Source organism: Acinonyx jubatus, chromosome D3, assembly GCF_027475565.1.
Source record: "Acinonyx jubatus isolate Ajub_Pintada_27869175 chromosome D3, VMU_Ajub_asm_v1.0, whole genome shotgun sequence".
In the NCBI taxonomy this organism is placed as follows: domain Eukaryota; kingdom Metazoa; phylum Chordata; class Mammalia; order Carnivora; family Felidae; genus Acinonyx; species Acinonyx jubatus.
The window spans coordinates 26,262,740-26,280,883 of NC_069392.1; the positions used below are offsets into that span (position 1 = coordinate 26,262,740).

Sequence of the window (18,144 nt, forward strand, 5' to 3'; positions counted from 1 at the left end):
GCTCATTCAACAAGGTTTTCTATGCTTCCAGATTTTAGGGGATGATTTTACATGCAGGCATACAAGGGCAAGAATATCTAAACTATTTCTGAAACAGGCGCCTGGGTGGCTCGGTTGAGCATCCAGCTTCGGGCAGGTCATGATCTCACGGCTCGTGGGTTCGAGCCCCACGTCGGGCTCTGTGCTGACGGCTCAGAACCTGCAGCCTGCTTCAGATTCTGTGTCTCCCTCTCTATGCCCCTCCCCTGCTCACATGTGCTCTCTCTCTTTCTCAAAAATAAATAAACATTAAAAAACTTTTTAATATTTCTGAATAAGAAGAATGGTGCAAGATGTATTACTACAAAGCAGTAGTTACCGACACAATGTGGTCAAACTACAGGAACATACAAATTGACTAAAGGAAGAGAAAAGAGACCCCATTGGGGCACCTGGGTGGTTCAGTTGGTTGAGTGTCCAACTCTTGATTTGGGCTCAGGTCATGATCTCATTGTTCGTGGGATCAAGCCCTGAGTCAGCACAGAACCTGCTTGAGATTCTCTCTCTCCTCTCTCTCTGTCTGTCTCCCTCCCTCCCTCCCTCCACACCTTCTCAAAGAAAGAAAGAAAGAGAAAACAAGGAAAAGAAAGAAAGAAAAGGAAAAGGAAGGAAGAAAGAAAAAGAAAGAAAGAAAACAAGGAAAAGGAAGAAGGAAAGAAAACAAGGAAAGAAAGAAGGAAAGAAAGAAAACAAGGAAAAGAAAGAAAGGGAGAAAGAAGGAAAGAAAGAAAGAAAAGAAGGGAAAGAAAGGAAGAAGGAAGAAAGAGAAAGAAAGAAAACAAGGAAAAGGAAGGAAGGAAGGAAGACAGAAAAGAAGGAAAAGGAAGAAAGAAAAGAAGGGAAAGAAAGGAAAGAAGAAAGAGAGAGAGAGAAAGAAAGAAAAGAAGGAAAAGGAAGGAAGGAAGAAAGAGAGAAAGAAAGAAAGAAAGAAAGAAAGAAAGAAAGAAAGAAAGAAGGAAAGAAAGGGGAGGTCCCACCAATAGACTCCATACACACATGCCAATCAAATATGTGACAAGGTAGTATTTGCTCCACCGTGGGGGAAATGGACTTAACAAAAATGATTCCAGGACAAAAGGGAGATCCAGAAAGAAATGAGATCCCTACCACACGCCATACACAAAAATCGGCTCCAGAAGGATCGAGAACTTCCATGTGAAAAGCACAACTTGAACACTTTTAGGAAAAAAAAAAATATCTTGGGAAATATATTTGTGACCTGGGGTGAGAAAGAATTTCTTAAAGAAAACGTAGAATGTACAAACTGTAAAGGAACAGACAGATGTTGTGCTACATCAAAATTTAAAACCACTTACGTCGAAAGAGACCAAATAGGGGCACCTGGGGCTCAGTCGGTTAAGTTTCCGACTTCGGCTCAGGTCATGATCTCGCGGTCTGTGAGTTCGAGCCCCGTGTCGGGCTCTGTGCTCACAGTCAGAGCCTGGAGACTGTTTCAGATTCTGTGTCTCCCTCTCTCTGCCCCTCCCCTGCTCGTGCTCTCTCTCTCTCTCTCTCTCTCAAAAATATAAACACTAAAACAAAGGAGACCAAATACAAAGTGAAGAGAATCTGTGCCCTGGGAACAGACATTTGCACTGCAGGCAACGAGCAAATGATCCCCGTTTATACAGAGAGGGCCTGGGTTAGCTCATTTCATCCTCACTGAACCCAGTGAGGGAGGCACTGTTTCTTCCCCCATTCTTTGCAGGTAGACACATGGAGGGGCTGAGAGGTAGAGTGACATGTCTGAGCCCCTGTCACTGGCTGGGGCTCCAGAACAGCCGTTAGAATCCAGACCGAACCATCCAAGTAGCGAACAGAGGGACAAATGAGCACACATACGCACAAACAGGTAATTACGACCTCTCTCTGGGACCGGGAGGGATTGCTGGGTTGTGGGTCCCTCTGGCGGATGGAAGAAAAGGGCCAGGCTCAAGGGGGGATAACACACTAATGGGGGGATGGCCGGCATTGGATGCACCTTTAAGGCCTGGAGCCTCCTTCACCTGCACCCCGACCTTGAGGGAACTCAGCAGCCACGTGAGAGGGAGCCAGGAGGTCAGCCGAGCCAGCCGCTCACGCGGCAAAGGTGGCGGCGAACCAGGCGAAGAAGCAGAGGTTCAGAGGGTTTGGACAACACGCCCAAGACCACACAGCGAAGTAGCTGCAGAGTTGTGAGTCTCGGCGAAGGCTCTGCTGTCGTGCCCCAGCCCAGACATTTTCTGGTTCTCTCGGTCTCGGGGTCTCTCGCGCTCTCTCTCTCACGCACACAGGCGCGCCCGCCCGCCCGCAGCACCCAGCTCCCGCTGGAGACGAAAGGCAATGCAACGCACAAATTGCAAGTCACACTTTATTCACTCGCCAGGGGGTGCGGGGGATTCTGGGCAGCAGACCTAGCCCCTGGGAAGGAGGACCAGGGGGGCACTAGTTGGAGGGGTGGAAGGCGCCCCGTTGGTGCCACTGCATGTCGCGGATGCGGCGCACGGACTGCACCTGGGGGTGGGGAGCCCCAAAGTCACCGCTGTCCTTGTAGTCTCCCTTCTCCAGCAGGTACTGCAGCCCGCGGTAGCCGGGGTACTGGTAGCCGACCCACCTGCGGGGCGGAGGGGAAGCAGACGAAGAGAGAGAGAAGGAGAGCAGCCTTAGGCCGTGAGGAAGGGTGGGTTTCCCGTTCATTTCACACTTCCTGATTGTCGAGCAGGAACGCCACCCTTCCGGCCTCCGGCCTCCGGCCTCTGCTTGCTTCCTTCTCTTGGTGGGGAGATCACTATCTCCTAAAGCAACTTTTGGCTGAAGGCCTGCTACTAGGGAAAGGTGACCTCAAGCCCACTTCAGCCGACAAGAACACAGGTCTCTTAACTGTCTCTGTCCACCCCCATCCCAACCCCATGCCTGGCTGCAAGGCCAAACGAGAGAGGAGGCTAGGTCCCAGGGCCCCTCCATTATCCCTTCACCATTTGAAGTCAGCACCGTTTAGGGGGGATCCTCCACTCTTTTGAGCACCTAATGAAAGTTACAGTTTCTCCCCCCCCCGCCCCCCCGCCCCACACACAAAATGTCACAAAGCCCTGGCCTACAAGGACCTGCCAGGCCAACCCTTGCATATACCTACAGCTCTCCCTTGTGGTCTTGTGCACTATATCTCTGCGCACCCATCACTTTAACCTTTGGAGAGTCCCTCCAACTCACCAGGCTCCTCCAACCCCAGGGCCTTTGCACATGCCCTTCTCTATCTGGAATGTCCTTCCTCTCTTCACACCGCACTTCCTACTCTTTCTTGGGATCTGAGCTCAACAGTCCCTTCCTCAAGGAAGGAGCCCAGATCTGTGTGGATTCTTCAATTGTTAACCATTGACCCCAGCTAGACTGTTAGCTACACAAAGAAAAAGCCAGGTCTCTTGAATCTGCTCCGACACACGGAGCACTTAACGCGATGCCTGGCACGTGGCAGGACTCCAGCACTTGAGTAACGAGTGAACACACAAACGAAAAGGACTATGAACGCAGAGCCGTGCACACTATTTTTGGAGGTTGATGAACCCCAGAAAAGCCAGTCGGTGTTGGGTCAAACCAGCTCTCTTGAGGGGGGAGGGGGGAGAAAAAGGTCGTGGCGTGTCTCACTTTCCAATGTCTGTGGTGTCAATACCCTCACCCCGGCTGGTTTCGAGCCACCGATGATTCAGCAGCCCGCTCACAGATATTCTGAAACCTTCAGAGTTGGCTCTTGCAAGCTGGAACCAACCACCGGCAGCACCCCACTGCCTGTAGCCCCTCTGTGGACCCCCAGAGGGTTTAACTTTGCCGGCACGGGCTGGGCTTTCTCCCCCCGTAGCCCTGTTAAGACCACGCAACTCATCCCGACCTCTCCTATACCCCCACCACCATTTACGGTCCTGCTCCTGGGGACTGAGGTTAAGGCCAAGCTTCCTCTACCCTCCCCCCCCCCCCCAGGTAGGGTATTGCCCAAGAGGCAGATCTGGAGGGGACGGCAAGGGCTGAAAGCCACACGCAAGCTCGCGATCTCCACGCCCATTTTCCAGCGGGAAGACTGAGGTCGCGAGTGTGCAAGATCAGCAGGGTTCGGGGCAGAGCGGGACTCAGGACCCCGGGGTCTGGGCTCCCGGGCGGGGTGAGCAGGGCTGGGTCTGCACTCACGTGCCACTCTGCACGCGCACCGACGACACCTTCTCCTGGTAGCCGTGGGCGTGGAAGCTGGGCACATCATCGTCTATGATTTCCATCTTCTTCCCCGTGAAGTTGGGGTTTTCATAGAGGATGATCTTGTGCTCTTGGCTGTCCTGTTGACAGGGAGTAGGGAGAGTGAGCGCGGGAGGGGGAGCGAGGGAGAGCCTTCCGGCCCCATCTGCGTGCTGCGGTGTTGGGATTAGCACCATCCATCTACAGCCCTCTGCCCAGTACCCCTGCCACCCGAGTGCAATTGTAACTGCAGGTAAACAGCGGCCGTTTGTTGAGGTCCCACAGGCTATCTGCACGCGACACTCTGGAGTCTACACTTTAAGGCACATTCAATTCTGATAGGTCATGTTCTCCCCCTATAGCCTCAGCCTGCTTAAAAAAAAAAAAAAAAAAGGCAGCCACAATCGGCACATACAGGGACACAGGCGGGTGGTGCCCCAAAAAGGCACTTGACATGTTTTGGCTTTCCTTCGTCGCCACATCTCTTCCCATCTTCCTGTTCCTGTGACATTTTCCTTAGTCATCCCCTTTAATCCTTTAAATACTCTTATGCTCTCTGGCAGATGAGAAAACCCGGGGCTCAGAGAGGTAAGCAGCTTGCCCAAGGTCACACACCTGGGAGCACCAGAGCCAAGGTAGGAACCCGGGTCCATGGGATGCAATGTTCTCCTACCTTCCATCAAGCTCTGGGGGGTACTAGACTGTGCTGGGGAGGCTTGGGAGTGTAACTGAGCATTGCTGGGCCCGGTGTCCTCCCTAAGAGCTCACATTCTCGTAAAGAATCAGGTTCAGAGATGCACCAGAAGGCCCCACTGGCACGAGTTACAAACAGGAGCTAAACTACCTTTTCCTCCACAGCAATCCCAGGATTTCTTTTCATGTTTACGATGGCTACTGTTTATTGCGCAATAGCTCTGTGATGCATTCCCAACCCCGGAAAGCACCGTCTGTACAGAATAGAATGTGAGCGGCACCCCCGCCGGAGCATTTTGAGGTCTTGTGAATGGAGCCCCCTGGGGTTGTGCAATGTGGTAACTCTCAGGCTGGGCATGTGGGAATCTCAGGGCCGCAGAGCCAAATATCCCCATTTTACAGATGGGAAAACTGAGGCCCAGGGAGGCGAACGGCTTCTAGCAGGTCACACAGCCAGAAGCGCACCCTGCGCATTAGAAGGGTCACGATGCTGGAGGCGAAGGCTCCCTCCTGGTCCCTAAAGCCCTGGCCACAAGCAGCAGAGAGAAGAAGCAGGAAGTGACGGGAAGCTCACCACTTTGATGGGTCTCAGGGAGCTGAGGGAGTCCGTCCTCCGACTGCTGGTCCATGAGTCCCAGCGGGGGTACTCGCCCTTCTCGAACACAAACTGCTCACCCTTGCAGTTGGCTTGTTCGTAGCCCACCCAGCTGCAGTGGAGACAGAGAGAGGGGAGGTCGAGCCACCCCAGGCTTCCTCTGGCAGGACCCTGGCTTAGTCTCTCGAGCCCCCTGGGTGGGGGGTGGGGTGGCTCACACTTGCCCAGCTCACTCGTCAAAATCCAGACACCGCCAGTCCAAGAGCAGAATCACCTCAGCGATCCAGAACTTAATTTTGAACAGTAAACGGGTCATTAATAAAAATACCAAAAGTTTGGTATTTTTTTGAAAAAGACAGCAGGGGAGTGTAAAGTCCGTTTGAGATATTCTTCCATCCAAATGTGGAAAAAAAAAAGAGGGGGACAACTGAGAATCAGATGCAGTGCTTAAATGGTCAAAACCTCCCTCGTCCAGGAAGACGCGCTCCTGGGGCGCACAGACGCCCAGAGCGTGTTGGACAAGGGCGACCGGGCAGGGCCATTCTTCTGGCAGATCCTGACTTGGGTAGCATTTGTTGAACTCTGCAGAATCCCCTGAGAACCCTGAGTTGGGGTGTGGGTCACATAGGACCCCCAGCCCCTCCAGAATCACTGACCTCTTGGGTCACCAGTGGCCACCCCCGATTCCTGAGGCTCTTGCAGAGAAGGAGTGGTCAAGGACCCACAGAGAGAGTCCCCTGCAGGCTGTGTTTAGCTCTGTGACCTGAGCAGGGCAGAATCAGATCCTACCAGCCCTCCTCTCCGGGGTCAGGGACCCAAGGCTGCCGGCCCCCAAGTGTGCCGGTGAATCTGCTGACATCCGGCGTGGCCAGAATTTGGGAAGGGCACGGTGAAAGCAGGGCTGGGACGTCTAGCTTTAAACCACCCAGGAGAGTGCAGATGCTCCGGGAGCCACAGACGGGCAGCTGTGCCCATGAGAGAGACTGTGTTTACCTCCCCACCTCGAGGAGGTGCCTGGCCTCCGTGTCAGGAGTTGCCTATGAGTTCTTTCCCTTCCCCCTCAGCGTGGTTCCTCTTATCCTACGGAGGAGGAAGCCAAGCCTCAGAGAGGGAAGTTCTTGGTCCAAGGTCACACAGCCTGAAAGTGATCGAGCTGGGATTTGAATCCAGTTCTCTGTGACCCCAAAGCACAAACTCTCTCCACAGGCTGCCCCAAATTTCAGGGTCTAAGAGCACAGTGGGGGAGGGCAGGTCCCCCCAGCTCCATAGGCCTCACCCTGGCAGCTCCCACCGGGCGAGCCCCCCTCCCGCACCCCACCCAGGCACATACGGTCCAGCCTGCACCAGGACGGAGCCTGCCTTCTCCACGCCAGTCTCCTTCAGGTTGGGGCAGGGCCCGCTGAGCTCGTGCGAGTGGCCCTGGAAGTTCTCTTGCTCAAAGATGATGATCTGTGACAGGAGGAGAGGGTGGGACCCATCACGATGCGGAGGACCGAAGCAGGGCTTTGGGGGTGGGGAGGGGGCTCAGGGAGCCTTGAGGGATCCTGACGGGCTCCAGTTTCGGGAGTCACAGACCCAACGCGAAAGCCAGACGGTCCTGCACCTGCCAGCTGTGAGACCTTCCTGAGCCCCTATTTCACCTCGCTGAGCCTCGGCTGCCCCATCTGTAAAATGGGAAGTGACAGCGCCTACCTCACGGGGTTGCTGGAAGGGCTCAGAGAAGCACAACGGTGAGCTCGCAGTATCTGCTCTGTGGGGGGGGGGGGGGGGAGGGAGGCAGAACCCTGAAAACGAAGGGACAACCTGCGGATCCCAGGCAGGCAAGTGGCAGAGTGGAAACTGGAGTCCAAGTTTGTCTGGTGCCGTTTCCGTTAAGGGCGGCGCTTTGCGAGCCAACGCGCACACAAGGCACCTGGGACCTTGACAAAATGCGGTTTCCGGGGCAGCACGTCTTGGGGGTGAGGCCCCAGATTCTGCATCCCTAACGAGCTTCCAGGATAGGTAGGGCTGTCTCCTGCTCCTGCTAGAGCCAGGCCGGCACCACCAACACACCTGACCCCGTTTGGCCCCTAAGACCCCGCATACCTGTGCCTTTTCTTTAAGCCCCCACGGGCTCTGCAGGTCTCCTCCCCCGGGACACTTCTTAGGGGGCCTTCCCTCCTTAAGGGGGCTCTCATCAGCCCGGGGAAGGGGGCCAGTAGGCTCCCCTTGAGGGAGGCACAATCTCTGCAAGATGAAGGCGCCCCCCCACCCCCACCCCACCACGACCTCGCAGCTGCCACCTTGCACGATTCTGGAGCGCGTTTGCAGCCACACGTCCCCAGGGAGCGGCCCCCACCCCGCCCCGGGTGGAGAGGCGGGCTCAGGGCAGCGGGCTCCTGGGAAGGGCAGCTGCACAATCTACATGGTCAGCACTGGCTGTGTAAACACATCCCTCTCTCCCAGGCCGGGGATTAGCTAGATAAAGGCAGGGCAGGGAGGCCCGGCGGGGCTCAGAGACAAATTCCATGGGCTCAGTTCAGCCTTTATGGTCACTGACTCGACCACGGAAGGGTCAGGAGACACGGGCTCTGATGTCACCCCTGTTGCGTATCCAGCTGGGCAACCCCAGCAAGCAACTGGGTTGCCTCCCGCCTCAACTGGCCTGTCTGTAAAATGGGGGAGGCTGAGCACTCTGCAGGGTTACCAAGAAGAAGCAGGAGCAGGGACATTAGGAGCCAACGTATCATCACCCTGGCCTGGGAGACAAGGAGGAGGACCAGGGAGGTCAGCCTCTCCGTGTATTCGAACGGCCCCAGAGGGCCTGGAAGCTCAGTATTGGCACCGTGACTGTTCTTGCTATGTATCCACACACGGATGCTGACATTTTACGCGATATCTAATCCTTTAAACGTGCGCTGTCCGGGGGCGCCAGGGTGGCTCAGTCGATGAAACGTTCGACTTCGGCTCACGTCATGATCTCGCGGTTCATGAGTTTGAGCCCCGCGTCGGGGATCCTGTCTCTGTCTCTGTCTCTCTCTCTCTGTCTCTCTCTCTTCCTGCCCCTCCCCTGCTCACGCACTCTCTCACTCAAAAATAAACATTATAAATAAATAAATAAATAAATGTGTGCAGGCCAGTGCTGCAGCCATTCATTGGCCACCTAAGTCTGAGGGACGCACTCAGGCCGTCCCAATGAAGATGCACTGTCACAGAAGGTGACACATCAGATTTTGAAGGTTTAGGATAGTCAAGAAAGAGTGCCAAAGGGCTTTCTCATAATTTTTCTATTTATTATACGTTAGGGCCTATTGCGTTTAATAAAATAGAATACGCAAACTAATTTCTTTGGCTCCTTTGTACCTTCTTACCGTGGCTACGGGAAATGCTAAATGGCATGGGGGCTCGATTTCTACGTCTGTGGGCCAGCGCAGCTCTAAACAGCTTGCACAGGCCTTCGTGCTCCTCCTCAGACTCATGCAGCTCGGTCTCACCTCTGGGCCTTTGTGCTCGCTGTGTCCTCTGCCTGGAATGTTCTCCCTGACCCCCACCCCGACGCATGTGGCCGGTGACCCGGGTCTCCCCTCCCGTGTCGCCTCCTCAGAGAGGCCTCCCTGACCGCCTCAAGCTAACACCTCCTTTCCTCATTCATCCCGACTCTCTGAACTCAAGCTTCCCTGGCCGGAGAGGCCACATGTCAGACAAAAGGGCATTGCCCGGGTGGACCCCTTGCCCAGGGTCCCTGAAGCAGGGGACCATGGGAGGGAGCCCGGCAGAGGCAGTCAGGGGAATGGTGGCTGGTAGAGGTTTGGGTGCAGACTGGGTGTGATGAGTCTCCCCTCATTGGACCCTAGGAGGGCGAGAAGGATGAGGGGGCAAAGCAGGCAGTGATAGCTGGTCTTAGATGGACACCGCAGGCCAGGCCGAGCTGGTGTCCTTTGCCTCTTCACACCCACCTTGCACCGTGATTCCGATTCTCCCCAATTTACAAAGGTGGGAACTGAGGCTCAGAGAGGTCAAGTGACTGGCCCGAGTCACACAGCAGGTCAGGAATCCCACCTCACCTTCAGTTCACAAGCCCCCTCTCGCACGGGACTGTGGGTCCGCCCCAGCTCTGGGGAGCCCCTGTGGGCAATGGGGTATGGGGTATGGGGTGAGGCAGAGAAACGTAAGTCTCCAGAGCCAGAAGCTGGTGTCAAGAACCCTGGCTGGTCGTGGGCTGGTGCAGGGGCCGGGGCGGGGGCAGGGGGGGGTGCGTCAGAATCACTGCCCCCTTGTGCGAGTGGGGGGACTGGAGCCCAGAGAGGGGCAGGGGCAGAGAGCGGGAGCTTCAGGAAGGAGGACACCCACTTGGACTTTACAGAAGGGAAACTGAGTCTGGAGGAGGAGTTCTGCGTGCCCCCCCACCCTCCCCCACATCGTACCCACCTTGGGGTTGAGGGGCTGTGGCTTGCCCGCTTGGGTCTGGTGGTCTGAGGCCATGGTGGGTGGTCCTGTGCAGGAAAGACCTGGAAGATATGTGGGAAGCGGCAGTGAGGACCTCTCTGGGCCCTCTGCTTTCTCCCCTGGGTGCCTCGGGGCCCCTCCACTCCGGCCCTCAAGCCTTCTGGTATCCCTGTCTCAGGATGTCCCAGAGCAGCAGGGTCCACAAGTGGCTGTCTGACTTCCCATCCTTAGCTTCATTTCTTGGTGCCCAGGGCTGCTCCGGAGGGGAAATCGAGGTCTGCTAAGAAAGTGGTGATAAACTGGGGCTTCAAGCGGGGCCCCAGGTGGGTCCCCGTCATTCAGCTCCAGACAAAGGGAGCCACACAGAATGCAGCCCCATCCATATCGTGCAGAAAGTTCCCGATCAAAAGCAAAGTGCGGGCCACAAACCCCACTCACAAAGTCTCCTGTAACCCCAGGCCCTCACCCCGACTTCGTCCTCAAGACCCCCTCCCCCCGGGCACCCAGTACCCAGAATGCCCCTCTGCTGCTGACCTTCCCCCACTCCCCATGAGCGCCCGTATCTGTGATGGACTCATGCTACAAGAAGGCGAAGAAGTGAGCATAATGGTAGAAACTCAGGCACTGTGATAGGCAGCAGCAGGGAAGATTTCTTCCCTGGTGAGAACGTCAGAAAACGTTTTCCAGAATGTCTGGAAAATTGGCACTCTCTTCCCCTTTCCCGCAGGAGGAGCAGTGACCCTGGCCTGCGTGTTTCCAGTGAACAGGAGACACCTGAACTCCTTCTCCAGAGAAGACACCCAGCCTTCCAGAAGCCCCTTCCACACTCAAGCCCAGGCCAGGACGTCCCCCACAGAGAACTGGAAAGAAGCAGCTTGGGGGCCAAGCCCGCTCTGTTCTCCTAAGTAACCAGCCCTGTGCACCTGTCACACGGCCAGAGGCCCCGCCATGCAGCCCCCAGTCGTTGACCGCCTCGCACCAAAGGTTAAGCTCAATCAGGTCAACTCGGGTGCTGCCGATGTGGGCCCCAATTTCCTGTTCTGCAAAGTGGGGACAGTCATGGCGCCCGACGATATCTGTGAACAGGTTGTGACGACTTGACCCCTGGGCAGCGGGTCCGGGATACAGCCAGCGTTTAGTGGCTTGGAATCACCTGTCGCTGGAAGCTCTCAGAGATCCCCAGCTGCTTCCTGGCCACTAAGCGCTCCCCAAGGCTGGACACGTAGCAGGTGCCCGGGAATGTCTGCAGATTTGGGGAGCACTGGCTCACCGCCTTCGAAACGATGCTGGGCCTTCGCTGGTTTGATTCCTTCCACTAACAAACCCTCGGATTCTCCCCCCCAGTCACTAGCGACGCAAGGACGCTGATGGACTGGTTGACATTAATAGAGGAGCCTGTGTGCCAGGCACCGTGCCGGACCACGCGCCTGTGTCACCTCTGACAAAGGAGGTTTGACGACCCCTCTCCCCATTTAACAGAAGAGAAGGCTGAGGCTTACAGCAGTGAAGTCTTTGCCCAAGGTCCTCTTGTCAGAAAGGGGGTGGCACCTGGATTGGAACCCAGGTCTCCCACACTTTCCAACAGGGGATAAGGATGAGAGAAAAAGGCAAGGCAAGCGAGAGAGGCATTCTTACCAGTGACGCCAGCCTCCGAGAGCTCCTGTGAAGCCTAGCCGGCGGGAGGTGGCATTTATACCTTCCCCAGGAGTGCCGGTGCCGAGACGGGTGATCGCTGCGTCCCCACAGAAAGCAGGACGAGAATGCTGGGTTAAGCCCACACCAAAGCCCGGGTCAGCAAATGCCCACAGACATTGTGTCTCTGCACAATAATGTCATTAGCTTTTGGATTCGGCCGCGCCAGGGTGGTCAGGCGGCTGGGCAAGGGGATGTCCACTTTGCATGCATCAGCCGTCCGGCTGCCAGGACCGGGGGCACGCCGGGTTCACCGGTGTGGTCAGTCGAGCCCTGGGGGAAGGCAGACAGAGGCAAATCTCAGTGGCCCTGGGAAGAAAACAAGGGAAGGGGGACGGCGATTTGCCAGGGTCCAGCATCCGTCCGTCCACCCATCCATCCACTCGTTCATTCAACAAATATTTATCTGGCACATAGTGTCAAGCTCCGTTTCGGGCGAGGTGAGTAGCGTCAGGGAGGGGACCGACCCCAGTCTGGACCATCCAGGAGAGCTCCCAGGAAGAGACAGAGTCCTCGGGGACAAGGGTAAGTTAGCCTGGGAAACCAGACGGGGAAGGGAATTCCAAACAGAAAGGGGCCCTGTGCAGGAGCTGGCGTGCCATTAAAAGACTCGGAGGCAGGTTGAGATAGCTCCAGGGGGGCAGGGGGCCTGATCCTGCAGGCCGGGGAGAGTGAACTTCACCCTGAATACCCTGCGCTGTCCCAACACCTGCTGTTCTTCAGCAGGTGCTCTTAGGACCCTAGGCCCCTGAGGTTTGGAGAAACCGCTCGGATCCCTGCTGTGGCCTCCACCGCTGCCCCCGGGCCCCTGGCCTTTATTCACGTGCCTCCAGTGTGCATGGCTCCCTTGCAGCCAGCCTGCGTCTCGGCCGAATCCCAGATCAGGCAGGAGACCGGGAACAGCACTGGGGCTCGGAAACCAGGCTGGAGCAAGACTTGCCGTCCCCCACCTTCCACGGCCCCAACACACACACACACACACACACACACACACACACTCATAGTCGGCCATGCTGTTTCTGTCTGTAGCACTTCTCACCGCCCGACGATTGCGCGAGTCGTTTATTTGCCATCTTTCCGATCAGAAGGTAGGCATCATGAGGGCAGAGCCATTGTCTGCGTGGTTCGCCGTGGTACCCACCCAGTCCACGGCCTGATACGGGCCTGGGAAGCTTTGCTAAGGCAGCTTAAGACGACAGGAATCTGGGGTGTAGAACAGCACAGCCTGTGTGGAAAGGGTATGGCGGGTCCTCAGAAACTTACCAGTAAAGGGGCGCCTGGGTGGCTCTGTCCGTTAAACATCGACTCTTGATTTCGGCTCAGGTCATGATCTCAGGGTCTGAGGGATTGAGCCCCATGTCGGGCTCCGTGCTGACAGCTCAGAGCCTGCTTGGGATTCTCTCTCTCCCTCTCTCTGCCCCTCCCCTGCTCTCTCTCTCTCTCTTATAAATAAATAAAATAAAAGCTAAAAAAAATTACCAGTAAAATTTCTACATCACTCAGCAATTCCACTTATGGATACTTAGTCCAAAGGATTGTAAGCAGGGCCTTGAACAGATACTTGCACACCCATGTTTATAGCAGTATTATTCACAGTTGCCCAAAGGGGGAAATAACGCAAATGTTCATCGATCGATGAACAGACAAACAAAACATCCATAAAATGGAATATAAATCAGCCTCATAAAGGAAGAAGATTCTGGGGCGCCCGAGTGGCTCTGTCGGTTCAGTGCCCACCTCTTGGTTTCGGCTCAGGTCACGATCTCGTGGTTCGTGAGTCCGAGCCCCGGGTCCGGCTCTATGCTTGGGAGCGCAGAACCTGCTTAAGATTCTCTCTCTCCCTCTCTCTCTGCCCCTCCCCCTCCCACCTCTCAAAATAAAAAAATACGCTTAAAAAAAAAAAGAGGAAATTTTGACCCATGCTACAGCATGGATGAACTGTAAGGACACGATGCTAAGTGACATAAGTCACAAAATGACAAATACCACATGATTCCACTTACGTGAGACTCCTGGGGTAGCGAACTTTATAGAGACAGAAAGTAGAACAGTGGGACCAGGGGCAGGGGGACGGGGAGACGGGGCGTTAGTGTGCAATGGGCACAGAGTTTCAGTTTGGAAAGATGAAAGAGTTCTGGAAATGGAGGGTGAGGGTTGCACAACACTGTGAACTGCACACTCAAAGTGATTAAAACAGTAAGTTTTATGTTCTGTATATTTTACCACACTAAAAATCGTGTCCAAAAAGCCCATCCCCCGGAAGTGTATCATCTCAGAGTTCTGGAGGCCAGAAATCGGAAATCAAGCAGGGCTGTGCTCCCTCTGACAACTCTAGAGGGGACATCTCAGCGCACTTGGCTTTGAGTGTGTTCTGAGCCATCTGCTGTTCTGGACAATGAGCCCAATCAGAGCTGGGTTCAGTCATGTCCATATGTCCCCAGTGCCTGCCTAGACCCAGCACATAGTAGGCGCTCAGAAGATATTTGTTGGCCAGTCAAATTCATTAACGAGTAAGAGATAAAGAGAAGGGTGAAGATGTCTTCGTTTGGGCTTTACCAGAAACAGACCCTAAGACGAGAGTCCAAGGGTAGGTAGTTTGTTTGAGGATTCATCCCAGGGAGTATCAGCAGGGAAGGGAAGGCAGCCGATGGGGTGTATCAGGGAGCAGGCCACCACGGTGTCTTCTTGAAATTAGGTGGGAGCCAATGTGATTCATTCTGTCCAGTGGATTCTGAGATGTCTCACGTGCCTGGTCATTTTAGTGCTGCTGTCAGGCTTTCCAGCACTTTCTCTTCCATTGCCCTGAAATGACATTGTTGCAAGAGGGTGGAGCCTCCGTCAGGCAGGGTCCGTGAATGACCTGTATTATACAAGCATTAGACATGTGGCATGGATGAGGAATAAACCATTATGGTGAAACCACCAAGACTTGGGGGCTGTTTGTTACCCAGCATAACCTGACTGATACATGCTTCACCGTGCTACAAATAGGATACGCCTTGGTGTCCCCAAATACAATTTAACCCTTAGACACTTAGGACCCTGAGCTAGAAGAAGAACCTCCGAGATCATCAAGTTGAAAGGCTCTCAACTCTAGCAAAACCAACACTCGCTTCCCATGACAGTCATTTTGTGACAGCCCCTTCACTTTCTTGGAATAAAACTGAAACTGTAACCCACCTACATACATGCTTTCTGAATCAATGCCTAATAAAATGCCCTAACTATATTATAAAGGAATAATAAATGAAATGTGTAATAATATGTATTTCAACATGAAAGGTTTGGACACAGCTATACCAGATGATGTACAAAAGGAATTTGAAGTGTTTGTGCTACTTACAAATGACAAGTTTGGGGGGGGGGTGGGCGCCTGGGGGGCTCAGTCGGTTATGTGTCTGACTCTTGATTTCGGCTCAGGTCATGATCTTGTGGTTTGTGAGGTCGAGCCCCGCATCGGGCTCTGCATTACAGCAGGGAGCCTGCTTGGGATTCTCTGTCTCCCTCTGTCTCCCTGCCCCTCCCCCACTTGCTCTCTATCTGTCTCACAAAATAAATACATAAACATTTCAAAAGGCAAGTTTGGGTAGGAAGATAATATTGGACTGAACGTGCGTTTGACATGTTCACAAACCTACAAAGAATTATCTTGAACGTCATACAGCCACACACACTGATTGGCCCAGAGGTGATTGATCAATGATGCCCAATCCACAGGCAATATTGCCACGGGCCCCATGACTTTACAAAATGGGGAAGACGGCTTGGCAAAGTTCCCGCCTGAGGACGGGGAGCTGGGGGACCTGAACACGGATTCGTGTTGACCCCTGGATGAGTCATTGCACAGGTCGTAACACCTAGTTGGCGTGAATTCCCCCAGAATCCCAGCTGCCCTGGGCACACCAACATTGTGAGTTCTTTTCTTTTATCTTAATGTTTTTTAATGTTTTATTTGTTTTAATGTTTTATTCTCTCAAAAGAGAGAGAGAGAGAGAGAGCGAGAGAGAGCATGAATGGGGGAGGGACAGAGAGAGAGGGAGACACAGAATCCGAAGCAGGCTCCAGGCTCCGAGCCATCAGCACAGAGCCCGATGCGGGGCTCGAACTCTCGAACCGCGAGATCATGACCCGAGCCTAAGTTGGATGTTTAACCGACTGAGCCACCCAGGCGCCCCAAAATTGTGAGTTCCAAGGGCTCTGGGGACGCGCACGGCACCTGCTACCATCCGGGGCAGATGAAAGACGTCCAGACTGAGGGCTGCAGAGAGGAGCAGCTGACCCCAGGGAGTGGGGAGTTGGGGGGTGATGGGTTCGCTGAGGCTTGCCAGTGCTGGGGCCCTAGGAGAATGCCCACAGAGCCTGCGGCCCAGCTCCCAAGAGTCCTTGGGTTCCGGTCCTGCCTCCGTGAGCCCCGCTCACCCCCAGCTCCCCTTTTTCGCATGAAGCCCTTTTTGCAGCTCGGATTCTCACCACGCAGCCCGGTTGCCTTATTTCCTTGTTTGCCCTGGTGTCCTTAGGATGAACCCCCATTACTGAGTTATTTGACTACACCTGCCTCTCCATTAAACAGATAAAGTGATTTCTTGACCCTCAGGCTCACTCTCTTGTCACCGAGAGATACTCTTACCTCACTGTCCCTCTCGGGTCCTGTCCCTGCACAAGCTAGGATTTGAGTCTGAGCCTTTTGGAGTTAGACAAGCCTGAGGTCAAATCTCGGCTCTGTCCCACCCTGGCTGTGCGACCCCGGCAGCCGGCTCTCCCTCTGTGAGCTTCCTGGGCCGTTTAGGAGGATTGAATGCCTTAGAGGAAAAATGCCCTGGCGTACTTGGTGGAAAAGCAAGTCCTCCTTGGCACAATTAGTGGGGACCGAAGCACTGGACAATCACTTGGAAGTCAGTGACCTCCTGGGTTCCCCCTTGGATTGGGGTCTGGCGGCACCCCACCTCTAGAGTCAGCCCCTGCTACAGACCCTGGGGTCGAGCCCAGGCTGAGGGAGGGAGGGACCCACTGAGCCAGCACTGAGCCTTCTTGCGAGCCCTCCTCTGACCCCTTCACCCGGGGGCTGGTTATGGGCCTTCTTGGTGTTAGCCGAGACCAGTCACAGACTGGCCCAACGCCTAGAACACAGTAGGTGCTCAATAAATGGCAGCCACCTCCCCAGCCAGCAGCTACAGCAGCAGGAAGGGCTTCAGTTTGGCCAGCCGCAGCACGGACAGCCGACAGCTTTGGAGGCAGACGTGAACTTGAGTCCTAATTCCACCACTCTGAGGTTCTGGCACCCGGGGCAATTTGCTTCAGCGCTCTGGGCCTCAGTTTCTCTCTCTGCCCACAGGGATGGGTGTCTCCTATCAGTAGGTTAGAGATGATACCGTAAAGCCCTTGGCGATGTGCTCAGCCCGTGGTGTTGGAGACAAGAGGGTGGTGGCTTTTGTTGTTGCCGCTGGTGGTTTTTTTTTTTCCTCTGCTGTGTGTCCCTGCCCCTGACGGACAGGTCGCAGTGTATGGGGCTCAGGGGAGGATGTCCCAGAGTCAGCACACAGAGAACAGACCTCAGTTCTGACACTTCTGGTATGTGCGACCCCAGGAAGGTGACGCTGCTTCTCTAAGCCTCGGTTGCTTCATCTGTGAAATGGGGTGAAGAACTGGGCTGGCCTGTCGAGGTCATTCTTAGGGCTCAGTGATTCAGATGACGTCTGGCATTCAGCGAGGACTCATTTATAAAGCAAAACAAGGCCTCTGTCCGTGAGAGGGTCGAGGGGGCGGGTCTTGGGGGGCATATGGGGGACAAGGGGGGAGCTGCCATCCTCACGTAGCGGGAGTCAACCCCGCCTTTTGTCTGCCTGGTTGCTGGGTGCCCCTCACCCTCCACCCGGAGCCTGGCGCCCCACCCAGCTGTCCCCTGCACACCAAAGTAAAAAATAATTCAAGGTGATTTCTCGGCTGTGCATATATATTTTTTAAACACGCAAGCAGAAGTAACTGACAATTGCTGTATTCTTTTCAGCGCCTTCCCCGAGGCCCCCTCAGTCTTGCCACATACCAGCTGCATCAGCCATGGGCAGGCCGCAGGTGGCTGGGAGGGGCTCTGGGCGCAACAGGGGAACAAAGTCGGGGAGACATGTAGGGCTAGTTCATGGAGGTGGGAAGGTCCAGGGCGGGTCCCCGGGGCTGCAGGAAGCCAGCTGTCACCTGACTGGCAGAGGGGACACTCCCTTCTCTTCTCACTGGGGCCAGAGACGCCCATGGATGCCCGGCACCTCCTCAGAGTTCTCGGACCCCACTCATTACCTCCTATCATAATATTGCACTTCCTTGTCTATAGCATTTGCTAACTCCTAACATTATATTCGAAATCTACTTGTTTATTTATGTAAATAAATAAGAGGCCCACTGTCTGTCTCCTCGAAAGTGAACCCCATGAGGGAGGGACTTTGTTTTGTTCCCAGGCCTTGGACAGGGCTGGCATTTGCTGAATAAATTAATGAAAACAGACATGGCAGAGA

At 54.8% G+C, this 18,144-nt stretch overlaps 1 protein-coding gene across 1 annotated transcript; it reads right to left on the reverse strand.

Moving 5' to 3' along the window:
- Positions 1-2,417: 2,417 nt before the first annotated feature.
- On the reverse strand, positions 2,418-9,985 carry CRYBB2 (crystallin beta B2). Its single transcript, XM_027050833.2, has 5 exons — positions 9,932-9,985; positions 6,855-6,973; positions 5,504-5,636; positions 4,195-4,337; positions 2,418-2,632 (listed from the first exon to the last, which is right to left on the reverse strand). Exons 1-5 carry the CDS (start codon positions 9,983-9,985, stop codon positions 2,464-2,466), a joined length of 618 nt encoding a protein of 205 aa, XP_026906634.1. The 3' UTR covers positions 2,418-2,463.
- Positions 9,986-18,144: the final 8,159 nt, after the last annotated feature.